General features: G+C 38.5%; 1 protein-coding gene across 1 annotated transcript in view; it reads left to right on the top strand.

Annotated features, from left to right (window-relative positions):
- The window catches only part of PHKB (phosphorylase kinase regulatory subunit beta), a 238,868-nt gene extending 234,524 nt beyond the window's left edge, over positions 1-4,344 (top strand). The window contains exons 30-32 of the mRNA XM_059152026.1: positions 619-726; positions 2,691-2,831; positions 3,478-4,344. Of these exons, the coding sequence (XP_059008009.1) occupies positions 619-726; positions 2,691-2,831; positions 3,478-3,615 (387 nt within the window). The 3' untranslated portion in view covers positions 3,616-4,344. The remainder of the gene's footprint in view (positions 1-618; positions 727-2,690; positions 2,832-3,477) is intronic.
- The last annotated feature ends 10,145 nt before the right edge of the window (positions 4,345-14,489 follow it).

Below are 14,489 nucleotides of genomic sequence, written 5' to 3'. Positions count from 1 at the left end.
TTGAGTTTATTAGCTGCTTTCATTTGGTTTGTGAAAATGTTTGTGAAAAGACTATGCAGTACTCTTGTCTTAAATGAAGTAGAAAAGGTAGAGTAAATTATTTTAGTTTTGCTTTTTTTCCTGTGTTTTCTTGCCATTTCTACATGCAGTATTTTTTTTGTTGCTTTTTGCTTATTTGTCTGCATTTTTTATGCTGCCAGCTCAGAAAGGACCTGCCACAGAAATGATGTAAATTCAATATCAAGTGACTTACATGCTAAAATCTGACAGCAAGCATAACTTCTTGTGTTAATTCTGAAAGCAATATGTACTCTATTTGTTGTCTCAATTTTTCGCTGTTCCTTTTGTGTGTTGAAGTGGATTTCCAATATAGTCTCTTTTCCTTAACATTTGTATAGTGAAGATAACTACTAAAAACAGGAGGTTTAATATATCACAATAGTCAGCTGGTTGGCTTCAGTAGTTTGACATATATAAAATCCAGTCATATTGCTGAAAATGCTCCCTAAGGTTTTATAAAACCTGAAAAAGGTTATTGATTAGAAAATGAAATTCCTCTATTAAGTGGGAACCACAGTATAACAATGCAGCATGTTAATATTGGGTTATTTTTTTCAGCAACCAACCCTGTCAGATATGACCATGTATGAGATGAATTTCTCTCTCCTTGTTGAAGACATGTTGGGAAATATTGACCAGCCAAAGTACAGACAGATTGTTGTGGAGGTTTGTATCTAGAAATGCAGATTGTTTCAAAAGTGCTTTCTGTCTGTTCTCTGAACACTAACACAAAGCACATTTCTCAAGGGAGACCAGGAATTCCACTCTTTACCCAACCTGGATCTCCTCTAGTTGAGTCTTAGACAATATAGCCATCCTTGACCCAAGCCAAGGTGCATAAATAATTCAAACATCTTAAATCCTTCAGGGTGGAAAGACTGCCCAGCTTTTTCAGTTACCCCTCAGTGGCAAGTGCATTAACATGCATTAACTTAAAAAACAGAGCAAGTGGCTTTTTCCTGTTTGTTTTAATTTCATTTTTTTCTATTTATAGAAATAACACATGACTATTGTAGAAAATTTTAATAGTTTAGAAAATTATAGAAAAGAAAGCTGAAAAATTTCTCCATACCCACTAGCAATAGATCATCAGTGTTGATATTTTGAGGGGCATCATTCCAAACACCTCTCTGAACCTCTAGAGAAGACATGTAATTTTGTGCTGTATCATTTTATATAAAGTTAAATGCTAAAATATACACATACATGCATGGTGTATACCCGTGCTCTTTTGCCATTTTAAAACATTATGCCAAATATGGAGAGAATCCCCATAATGAATGGATTTAACATGTAGTACATCTTCACTTTTTCTCTTTCCTTGGGGATGACTCCATCAGACTGTGCTTCTTGTAGATGGGTAATATGTTTGGGTGAGGCAGAAGCTCTCAGTAAGTGCTGGATCTGGCACCTGAAATCCAGTCAGAGTTGAGTGAGATTCAGTCGTACCTTAGCTGTGCCAGGATTTAGAGACAATATCAGCCAGTTACATAGCATGTGGGAATGAGGCAGCCTGGGGTTAGGAAGAGATGGGATTATTGGAAGGGTGAATGCCTTTCTTAGCTGTTAGCCATTCAGTGTCTAGTGCCCATCATTTAGGACCTACAATGAACATGGAGGTCCTTCTTGTTGACCAAGTGAGGGTCCCCTTGCAGAAGAAATTTTCTTAGAACTAGAGCAAAACTTCAATTCTCCTGGCTAAAGCCATCTCCAACGTCTCCCACGTTGTGACACCTGTATTTTTTCTGGAAGTGTTTCCTTTGTTTTTTTTTCATGTTCTGTTTTGGAAGCATTTAGAGAGAGTACAGTCAGGAAGATTTCCAGACTGGGAATTATGAAGTCTTTTTTCCTGTTTCATGTACAAAGAAGGAGTCCTAATTATCGTCGGTTAAGTCTTACCAAGCATTGTATACTCAGACACAATCTTTGTGTATAGCAGTTTGTCATCTAAAGTAGAAGTTACTACCTAGGTCAAATGTATGAGATAGCCAAACAATAGGATGATGCATTAAACTAAGATATGCAGACCAAGTAGTACTCAGACCGTAAAGAGATCAGGGCTAGGTGTATTTTTTAAAACATAACCATTACCTGAGAAACACTATAATGTCGCAGAATTATACTCATTTTGGAGTCCTGGGTTCCAAGTCATTTGATCATGAGCCTAGATCCGGAGTCTCCACTGAACTCACCTGCCTTCTTTAGCTTTGTTGCCTACCACCTCTCGTAGGGCAGGCTATGCTCCACTGGACACTGGTTTTGGTGTCTTGCCAACAAGGATTAATGCCCAAAGGCCAGAAAGTTCAGACACCTTGGGCAAAGAGAGCACAGTGTACTGTTGACAGGACTGGGAAACCATTTTTCTTATTTCATTTAAGTGACCTAAAACATTTCTGCACAGCTACAAAGATATACACAATGAAAAAAATGTGTGGTTTCCAAACAGAACTTGTCCTACTAATTTGCAAGATTAGAAAGATTCCATTCACAATGATCATAGTCAATCATTGTATAGAACACACTTTAGAATTCAAGGGTCATCCATCAATCTGAGTAAAGAATGAAAGCATGTCCAGACTGTGTTGCTTTTATGGTTCATATAATTGGCTTTCAACGTCTGTCTCTTCTAGTTACTAATGGTTGTATCCATTGTACTGGAAAGAAACCCTGAGCTAGAATTTCAAGACAAAGTAGATCTAGACAAACTGGTAAAAGAAGCATTTCATGAATTTCAAAAAGATGAGAGTCGACTAAAGGAAGTTGAAAAACAAGTAAGTAGAGAAAAAAGCTTTTTTTTTTTTAATTGTCTCAACTCTTCAAAATATCCCTAATCTCTTACCGTTTAACTTACAAAACAGATTTATAGAGTGCAAAATGGAGTACTTGAGGAGCAGGGAGAAGTCTGACTTACTCGAGAAATTAGTGGTGCTTTTTAGTTAATTACTAGTCAGTTCAGCTATGAAGCTCTGACTAAAAAGAAAACTTGGGAAGATATCAATTTCCTTTACATAGTTAGCAGTTAAAATGTGTTTTACCAGAGAGGAGCCATAGATTCCAGAAGGCTATAAAATTAAATTCTGGGGAGGATGGGAATACATAACAGGCTACATTGGTGCTGTGTATACTATCTAATATAGTCCCTTCCAGGCTCTCTGTTTAATATTTTATGCTCATCTTAAAAAGGTTCCCTAAGTAAATAAAAATTATCAGCAAAGAGGAGAATACTAAAAATGTCTGTCTTTGTTTTATATGCTGAGAAGATGCCTTAGGAAAATGAAAGAAAACCTCAAGAAGGTTCTATTTTCCATGAGGAAATCTTTCTGCGAATTTATTTTTCCCCCTAGGCTGACACTGATTTTACCTGTCAACTCTTTACAAACAAAAATCAAACAACTCGCTTACTGTTTTCCTTTGTAGGACGACATGACTTCCTTTTATAACACTCCCCCACTGGGAAAAAGAGGAACATGCAGCTATTTGACAAAGGTTGTGATGAATTTGCTGCTAGAAGGAGAAGTCAAACCAAGCAACGATGACCCATGTCTGGTTAGTTAGTGAGGAAGGTGTGAGAGGCTCAATTGAGACACATTTTCTAGCAGTGTGTTAAGTTTTGTGTTGAAGCTTAGTTCAGGCTGCCATTTATGTATGGATTGATTTTGTTGCTGAGGTGGTTGGCATACCCTTGGCAGTTACTGGACCTCTTGCATGCCATAGTCAATCTAATGGTAAGAAATGCTTTAACTAGGTGGAAAAAATTTCTCATGATTATTATGCCAACTATAATAATCTTTACTGAACAATAGAAATGGCTAATGAATTAAAAGTTCACCATTGCATGTTTTATGATCAAATAACTCATCGAAATGAATCTTTGTTCTTTGGAATAAATTCCCAACTTACTGCTATTAAAATGAATTTGCCAGTTAGAAGTGCATACAGGAAATGAGAAGATAGAGAAAGAATGGTGAACTTAACTTAGTGGCATTGTCATACTAGAAAAAATATTAAAATCATAAAAACAAATCTGCCAGCTAATGTTTTGATTTTCAGATACTGTGTTGTTGGTAATATTTTAGTATACAGAGCTGTTGTACAATTTTTACCTTGTAAACATGACTGTGGCTTTGTATTTTTGCTGACCTTAGGGGTTGGGCTAAAATACAGTGTAATCTATACCTGATCAAACATTTTCTTTGAGCTCTTACTAAAAATATGGCACGTGTAAGATTGTTCAGAAGTATGGACTATTAACCTAGTTTGTACTAATAAAAAAAAAAATTGAAAATCATTACGTTTTTTACCTGAATTAATGAGTATATCTGGACACACTTTTTATTCTCCTGTTCACAATATTAAGTCTATTACTCCTGAATATTTTCAGCTTAATTGATCTGTAGATAGAGTGGAAGAAAATCTGTGGTATCTACTCTTACACATATTTTGCTATGAAATTCACTTAAGCAGACTTTAAGAAAAATAGAAAATGGATTAAATGTTTAGGTTTTATGAATCCTTACTGAGTGTTACAGTACAGCCCATTAGTTTGAGCCATGGACCAAAGGAGAGTCATTTTTCTGACCAGTCTTATTATAGAGTATCACCATAATATGAAGATATCCACTTATTATGGAGTTTCACCTAAGAAGTCAAACTTGTTACATAAAGGAGGCAGCCCATTCCATAGTCTTGAAAGGATCTAAGAAACATAGGACAAGTGGCTTTAGTAACAAGTCAAATTGATATCAAATACATGGTTCTGTGAATCACCAGGTTTTAAAAATATATGTATATAAAAAATATATGTTTATAAAAAATAAAAAATTAAAAAAAAAAATACATGGTTCTGTGAGCGCATGGAAAAATCTGCAGAGTGAAGCACATTTCTCATAACTTTGAGGTGTACTGCCTGGATCTTACATAAGAAATCATACACAAACTGGTTGGCAAACATGGGAAGAATGAGGTAAAAAATCTGACCTTATAGAACATCTTAAGGAGAGGGATATGACAAAGAAGACAATTACTTGATAAATTAAGAGAGTTTATGAAAACATGGTAATGAACCTAGTTTCCAAAACAAGCATTAAAAAAACTTAAACTTGAAGCCCATGGAGAATTGAAGACTGATGCTTCATAGCTGGAGAAACTGGAAATAGAAAGGAAAAAAAAGCCCTTGAAATATTTAGTATTTGCTGAAATCTAGAGGAAAGTAAACTATGTTGTATTTTTAAGAATTTTTAAGAAGTCTGATAAGCTAGGCAAAATTGCCAGAAACCTGTCACTGCCTTTATTGAAATCAAACATCAAATGCCAATATATTTCCTGCCTGAGTTTTAGTTTGCTGCTTAAATGCTATATATGCAGGATTCTGGTTTTCCCATGCTGCTAAGGCATTCAGGATCTGTGACATACATACCAACTTTGTGTTTTGATGAGATTCAAAATTTATTGTACTGAAAGATGTGTAAACCTTGATGTACACCTCTACAGAAGCCAATGTCTGTTTTCCAACTAGGAAAGCAGAACATAATAAGAATTAGAACACAGAACTCATATGAATTTTAAAAGTCCCATTTGGCCTACAGAGCTAAAATATTTTAACAGCTGTACTAGGGACTGACTGAAAATATTAGCACATTTATCCAGGCATGACAAGATTTAAATCTGATTTAAAACTTCCTCTATCACAATGGCAGATTCACTGTGTAAGTTTATTGTACAAGCAACGTCTGTTGGAAACTCCTGACTAAATATCAAATTCAACTACATTTCCAGAGCTATCATTTTAAGAAACATGGTGTTTTCCAGATTTCCTTATATTTTATTTAAGTCTGAAAAAGTCATATTTCAATCTAAAAAAATCAGAGTGTGGGATCATCTTGATGTCATCTTCAATATGTGATAAACTTACGGTACCTTATGGACACGAAATAACATTTATAGGACACCTGAATAAATTTAGCTTTTTGCCACAACTCTATAAAGAGTAGGTTCAGACGTGCTTGTTGCCCTTCATGAGCATGCATATTAAATAGATGGCGTATAAAAGCAGAGAAGTCAACACAGTTTGACTACCCAGTTATAGCAGCACAGAGAGACCATGTTTAAATCAAGGAGAGGCTGGAAGTAGCATGGTAGTATGCAGCCAGATCATAAAACTACTCTATTTCAGAAACTAAAAACATGAATGAAAAACGAGGGAGGAAGGATCAGCAAAACAAAACCAGCAGTATTCAGATGAAGCAATACAATCCCCTACCAAAAACTCTATAAAGCACAGGAAGACAAAAGGCTCATTGGATTCATATTTGGCTCCTGTTCATATTCTGGCCTCCCAGAAGCTGTACAGGGCGAGGACAAGGCAGTAGATAAATTATGAAAAACCTAATGCATTTTGAGGGAACCAGATGAGTGTTGAGTCAGCGTCTAGGGGAAAAAGACAGTGTCCTTCCAGCGTAGAATTCCTTCCCCCTCCACATATACCACCATTGGCACTATTCTCCAGCAAGGCCACTGCCAGCCCACATGACATCTGTGTGAGTTAGAAAAAGGCAGCCTTTCTGGGCACACTCAGCCCTGTGGGCACAGAGTCAGGCACCTTTGTGCTAAGAAAAATGTCCTTTTACTGAACAGATACAATCCTATAGCAGGACACATGGCTCAGAGAGCCAAGAATAAGCTGGATTTCAGCCCCCGGTTGCCCTCTTAACTGGGCACCTTACCTGAGCACTGCCACAATTGTGCTCTCCAAGGAAGGAAATTACTATTGAGAGTGGCTGTTTTTATTTTTCATGTGGGATGGGGTAGATAAGGAGCAAGGGTGACCACAATCCCCTAGAAACAATTATCTACTAACAATAGATGGTCTGTCAATAGGTACTGCAGACCTTGTCCTGTTGCCTGAGAAGGGGCTTATGGGCAGTGGTGATTGGATTTGACGACTATCTTTTTTTTTTTCTCTGAAGTCTTGTTTTAACACTATGAGACCTGAATTCACTCTTCCTAATCAAGAGTATCCTGTTTCCAAGGACAGTGGCTTGTAGTATGAGACTGTTCCTTTAAACAGGGCAAACTTTGGAGCTTACGTATTATTGCCAGAGAAGGAGGGACTCAGCTGGAAATAGCTAGAAGAGAACAAAAGGAAAGCGTTCAGATTGGGAAGAAGTTCAGAAGACCACCGACACTGCATCTGGGTACCCGCAAAATTGCTGTGCCAATCTCAAGAAAGATGGAAAGAAGCTGCTTGTAAAAGATGTAAAAATACTACAGGATAAAAGAATAGATATAGAACTCATTCTGAATAGACTCCCTCCACAACAAATGCCCTATACTCAAAAATAAAGAGAAAAGGAATTGGCGAAAGAAGAAAGCAAAGACAAGGCAATACAATAAGAAAGAAAAATAGAGTTGAGGCAACAGGTTTCACAAATTAGAAACAGCAAAGAACAAAATAGACATAGCTAAAAACTGAATTGCTGACTGACAAGGAAAACAAGATAATTCAGTCAAGTGCTGAATATCAACTCTACGCTGGACACTGTTCTGGCATGGTAATTGGGGGAAAAAAGACAAATTTCCTCTCATGGAGTTTATAGTCTAGTTGGTGTTGGGAACATGGGTGACACATAGTAATGAATGCTGTGAAGAAAAATGAGACAGGACGGGGAGGGAACGAGTGACAAACATCATTAGTTTTCCTGTGGTTATGGAGAGGTCTCTGATGTGGTATTTCATAAGAGAGATAATCAGAGTAAATGCTGATGGAATAGGATAGAGATGGAGGTGGACAAGGTTGATCCAACATAAATAAAACTGGTATCCATCAGTACAGAAGGCTACATTGACACAGAAGAAAAAAACTCAATGATATAAAGTTTTCCCTAAATAAAGAACTAAATCTGCAGGTAAAGAGAACACTTCATGTTCCAGAAAAATTTGATACAAAGTGAGCAACATTGAAACATCTTGGAGAAGTTAAGACCCCAAAACCCATAATCTTCTAGGGCTCAACTCAGTAAGTGTGATCTAAGACTTTTTTTCCTGGCCAGTTGTAAAGGCAAAGAATTCTTCAATACACAGTAACTCAGAAATCATAACACCGTGAATCTTTCTTGAAAATAATACTTGACTAAATCCAGTCAACCAAGAGAATCAATGTGAATAGTGCAGTAATGGAGAAAACATAATAAATATGTAAGAACTACTCATAAATGATTAATCCATTAAAGTATCAATAGTAACAACAATACAATTTACAGTCACAGAAAAGAATGTAAAGGTGACTTGAAAGAAAAACTTAGCAATTTAAAATGATGTAATTATGGGCTGGGACAAAAAGCCTAGAGCTGGCTGACAAAACTCAGTAGTGGCTGAGAAGGAAGTACTAATGAGCTAATTTCCTTGTTTTCCACAGCAAGGAATATTATTCACTTCATTTTTTAAAGTTAATAAATCAATAAATTAAGGGCTTTTTTTTAAAGTTTACAATTTGAAATGCAGGTAATTTTAAATTACCACAAGGTGCCAGGTAGGAGAGGTGATGTTCAGAAAATTGACCATAAAGCATAAGACAGAAAACAAAATGACAGTCCAAGATCCCTTATAACTGTGTGCTCTCCACTTACTGTCAGACAACCTTTAATTAAAAGTAAAAAAAAAAAAAAAAAAAAAAAAAATCTGTAACTAGAATACAAATGATACAAAGCATCATCATGGCAGAAATTGCTAGACGTCCATCAAAATCCATTCTCCACTTCCATAGTAACAGAATTATAGCTGGGCATATATGGCTACTCAGATGTATCACACATTCTATTATCTCTCACAGAGTATGGGTTTGTGACTTCAGTGGAATGCTCTCCAATGGGATGTGAGCAGAAGTAGTGAATGATACCTGTAGACCATCTGTGCTTGCCTGCCCTGTGCACTTCCCCTACTCCTGTGGGCTGAGATGACAATGAGCAAGGTGAATGTGTTAGCCATTTGTGGACAATGGCCAAACTGCCCCAGTGTCAGTCCCTGACCAATGGTGAGGCAGACGGTCTGTACCCCCTCTTTGCCCCAACTCTGCTTGCTGCATCACCTGCCATTAACCACTGAGCTAGGATTCTGTCGGGATACAGAAACTACCAGTTATTTAGACAAAAAGAATGTAATGTAAAGAATTATTTAACCAGATATAAAATATGAAACTGAAAGTGAGTGTATGTGAGCAATTCCCTCTAGCCAGCAGCAAGATACATAAAGCAAGTGTCTGAAAATGCAAAGAGAAACAAAAATATAATCACTAACTTGCCTGTGATGAATAAAATCTGCAAACAAATAATGACCCCATGGGAATAATCACTAAAGCATAAATATTTAATTCTATATCCAAACTACAGAGATTATATCTTCTAGTTCCCCTGAAACATTTTGAAGCTGTCCTTAATTTGGGTGCCAGGGAGAATCTCCATGCATTTCAAAATTAGAAGTAATGGAGGGGTGCCTGGGTGTCTCAGTCGGTTAGCGTCTGACTCTTGATCTTGGCTCAGAGTCTGATCTCAGGGTTGTGAGTTCAGACCCCACATTGGGCTCCATGCCCAATAAAAGTGAAGACTGCATTCTCTTATGTCCAATTAAAGAACAAAAAAGGCTTTAGTTTAATAACCAAAATAGAAAAGAAAAAAAGCCAACCTCTCATAATTTTGAAATTCTTTATTGAAACCGAAACTGAAATTTCAGAATACCTAAACTGTGATCAAATTACTACATAAAAGATGACTATGACCATATTCAGACAAAAATTATAGTTCTAAACATAGTACCAAACAAGATCAAATGGAAATTAAACTCATTGCAAGAAAGAAAATAATCAGGTGAAACTAATTCAAAAACAAAACAAAAAATAAATCTAAGAGCTTTTTTTTTTTTTAAAGATTTTATTCATTCATTTGACAGAAAGAGATTACAAGTAGGCAGAGAGGCATGCAGAGAGAGAGGAGGAAGCAGGCTCCCTGCTGAGCAGAGAGCCCGATGCGGGACTCGATCCCAGCACCCCGAGATCATGACCTGAGCCGAAGGCAGCGGCTTAACCCACTGAGCCACCCAGGCGCCCCTAAGAGCTGTTTTTTTTTGTTTGTTTGTTTTAATTTCTTTTTAAAGATTCTACTTATTTATTTGACAGATGGAGATCACAAGTAGGTAGAGAGGCAGGCAGAGAGAGAGAAGAGGAAGCAGGCTCCCTGCTGAGCAGAGAGCCCGATTCGGGGCTCAATCCCTGGACCCTGGGATCATGACTGGAGCTGAAGGCAGAGACTTTAACCCACTGAGCCACCCAGGTGCCCCTGTTTGTTGGTTTTTAAAGAAACCATTAGGTCGCTATACCACCAGTTAGCCTAATCAAGTAAGAACAGGGGCTAATAATCAGTTGCATTTACTGAGCATTTAATATACTAGGCATTGGGCTTAGTTCTTTATATTGAAGTGCTCTATGTATATATGGCACATAGTGCCATATGTACAGTGTGGAGTAGAAGCTATTAGTATCCTCATTTTACATATGAAGAAACTGAGGAACAGAGTTTAAGCCTCTTCCTCTTATCCAAGGTCCCACAAATAGTACGTGACTGAACAGTGAGATTCCAATCACAAAATTAGAACTGAGATAATTATTTCTCAAATGCAGAGGAATTTGAAAAATTTTAAGGATACATAGTCATTAGAAAAGTCTCAAATTTGTAACATGACTCGTTCAAAGATGCTTTATTAAGAACCGAGCTCATCTATTTTGGTCCCTTAGCCCCTGCCCATCTTACAACAGCATCGGTGCCTCTGTGATGTGGGGACATAGGGAAGCAGTTTCCCTGAACTGCTGGAAGCCTTGCAGCTCTTGAGAGAAACACATTTACTCTGGAATCTGGCTTAACCCTCCTTCCTCACAGAGAGATCATCAGAGGCATATCCATCTGACAGAAAAGGCAGGTCCCAGTTCCATCTTGCTGAAAGCACTGAAGGGTTCTAAATAAGGACAAAAGTTCCCAATACCGCATGTATTTCACTTCCTTTCTGAGCCAGGAATCCAATGAGAACGAAGAAACTCAATACTATCAGACACTCACCATCAAGTGCCCACCCCGCCATATTCCCATGTTTGGTAGAGAAACACGGCTCGAGTGGGTAATTAATTCTCCCATCTCGTGCGCTCAGTACGTTGAACTACGGGGGCAGGTTTAAGTGGCAATTTCAGTTCGAACACCGGCCGAGGCACCAGTAGAGATGATAAGTTCATAAGGGGTTTGGATCATTTAGAGAAGTGTTTGTTTTCTGAGCCTGGGAGTGGGTGCTGTAATCAGAAGTCTTTCATGCAGCACGCGTTTCTAGCTCTTCAGATTCAATTGTTTTTTGATGGAGATATTGCAAATTACGGAAGCACAGCTCACGACCCAGGAGTTTGGCGGCGCAATCAAATTTTTCTTCTGGTCCACTTCACGTGCCAGTCTGCACTGAGAAGGAGCAGGATGAATCCACCAGAAATGGAATGTTTGAATCTGATTTTTTCTACTACCTGCTTATACTGAAAAAAAAAAAAAGGGGGGTGGGGGGGGTGATTTTCCAGCCTTTGAAATCATTAATCTGCCCTCATTTAAAGGATTGTTTCATTTAACGCTTTTTTTCCCCCTGGTTCTGCTTTTGTTGGTGTTTCTTATTGACCTATGTTAGAAGATAAAGAATTCCTTGACTCTTGTTTATTTTACCCCAATTTAGAAGCTCACGATTGCCAATTTCATCCTGGTGGTCAATATTAATTAGCATTCACCTTGCACACAGCCATTTCCTGGTCTCCAGTTTAGAACTGTGAGAAAGGACAAAAACCGAGAATCTGAGAACTTGGTCTCCTGCCACAGATCTTTCATTTTCTGAACGCTGTGGACCACTGGCTGATCACTGATGCTCTCCGAACCGCAGTTTCTTTATCCTTAAAGTGACTGAGTTGGGCAAGATTTTTGCAAAGTCCCTTCAACTCTACCATTTTATCAAATCATCATCCATTTATGTAACTGTGTGCATCCCTTTTCCTTTAAACGGAAGCTAGGTGCTACTTTTCGAAGAGCACCCTATTCTCTTGCCTCAAATATCACCTCAAGCCTCATAACTCTTTCTCATATATGTACACATATACATATATATACATAAACATACACACACATGTGTGTATAAACAAACAAACAAACAAACAAATAAATAAATAAATAAAATCTCCATTTGCCCACTGGAAATTTCCACTTATCTGTCCTACCATTTTTTCATCAAGCCCTCTTTGCATGGTTTGTCTCATTTAACCCAGTTTTCTTTCCCTGGAACTACACCACTGCCAAATCGACTATATCCTCCACTTACCCAGTTTGAGGTCTCCAGTCTAATTACCATTCCTTTCCAGCCATTCCAAAACTGAATGTAAACATTTTGTTCATCTTGTAAATAAACCTTCAGTGACTCCCTATTGTCGGGCTTTGTGAGTCAGTCCAGGCTACTTACGGTCTTCAAAACAAACACAAATGTGGTGTCCTTGTCTGAAATGTATTCCTGTCCTTCTCTCTGATTTACTTCTTCCGTCCTCGTGACCCGTCCTCCTCCTAGTCGTCTCTAGCTCAGCATGCCCAAGGATGCCACGGATTCCACGCAGATACAGAATATAGACTCTCTACTGGTGCACTTAGTATTCCATGAGGCCAGTGTTTTCTTTAGGTGAAATATAAGCCTTCTGCGGCCTGGCACTCAATAAAGACTAAATAAATTGGGTGCCTCCACCCACTACCAACCTCAGGGCTAAACATGTAGCAGAGGCTGAGTAAATGCTTGTTGATTGACAGAAAAAGAGAGTGGATAATAAAAATTTATTATAGATGGGATTTTTTCCAAAGGGCAATGTTACTGTCCTCTTGTCTGAAAATAGAGACTAAGGACTATTTTTGTAGTTTTATATATGGTTGTGCGGCGGTGAGAGAGAAATTCAGTTAACCTGTACATGTTTATCTCATCTGGAAAAGGAAAGGTAAAAAAATTGTAAGCTCCATGTTTCTGAGAACTGCTGATGAATAACTATAGTCATCTGAAAGCAAAAAGCTGAGAATTCCAACTTTGCTTTATTTAAAAATAGCTTTGGAGTCACATTCTGAAACTGGAAGATTTTACGCAAATTAATAATACAAGTGATTTTTCAACTTCTATTGAGCAGGGAAGTAAATAACTAGAACTAGCAGAGTCAGCAGTTAGTTAAGTGGTTCTCTCAAATGCATCAAGGGCAGTGCCATTAATTTTCTCTGTTGTGGAGTGGAGGATGATCCCAACACAATTCCTTCTACTTTTGGCCCAGTGCCCCGTATCCTTGACAGGAGTTTAGTTGGCAATGGTTTGGTTAAAATACATTATGCCAGTGAGTTTTTCCTTAGGTTCTTTAAGAAGAGACCCAAGACAGCAATACATAGTAGTAACTGGAGAAGACACTTGCCTTGGGTCACCTTGCTTTACCATTAAATGGAGAAAACGCATGCTCATCCGTGGGTCTCTCTTGGCTCCCACTCTTCATCAGATGGATGAGGGAAACCTCAGAGGGTCATCGTGAAGAAAAGGTGGGGTGATAAATGAGAAAGTGCCCCGAAAAAGGTAACACTGTAGTATATACCACATCATTATTGAAGTTTGCTTGGTATAAAACAACAGGTCTGCCTAGTAGTTATTCTGTTGCATAATTTATAAAATGAAGCCTCAACTATGTACAGGCATTGTATTGTGGTGCATATGAGAGACTGACTTCAATGTGCCCATTCGGTACTAGAATAGTGACCACACGGGCCTTTGGCCCAAAGCTCCCCTGCAGGCCAGGGATCCATGTGAATCTTTACCAAATCCTTCCACCATTAATGATTCATGACAATATCAGCCGCCTGTGCAAGGCCCTTTCCCAGCCATTATCCCCTTTCACCCTCAGAGTCACTGGACCTCCCCTCTGGGGGTGGTTCTCCTCCTCTACAAGCGATGGCGCACATACAGCCCCATCGTCCCCCTGACACGACCAGGCTGGAGCCGTGCCAAAGGCCAGTCCCCCTGAACTCTGTGACTAGAGAAAGAGAACAGCTGTCTCTTTCCTAGTTCCTGAGGTTTCATGAATTTTATAGACTTGGGGGGCAGAGAGTCAGGTAGCAGCTGTTCTCCTCTGCTGTTACCCGTCCGTTTAGTGATTTCATGTTGTTGCCTTTGGGAACATGATGTCTTGCAGTGACCCAAACACCACCACCTCTCTGGAGTGATATTATGCTCCTGACCTTCCTTTTGCTGTTTATTAGGTCTCAGTGGGTCTGTCTGTGGGAATTGGCCCTTTGTTATCATCCTGAGAAGGTGGAAGGTGGACGCCTCTGAGAGGTGGAGGAATGGTAAAAGGGTGTTTTGTT

The sequence above is a fragment of the Mustela lutreola genome, chromosome 16 (assembly GCF_030435805.1).
Source record: "Mustela lutreola isolate mMusLut2 chromosome 16, mMusLut2.pri, whole genome shotgun sequence".
In the NCBI taxonomy this organism is placed as follows: Eukaryota; Metazoa; Chordata; class Mammalia; order Carnivora; family Mustelidae; genus Mustela; species Mustela lutreola.
The sequence above is the reverse complement of the archived record's forward strand: the minus strand, read 5'-3'. Positions and strand labels throughout refer to the sequence as shown.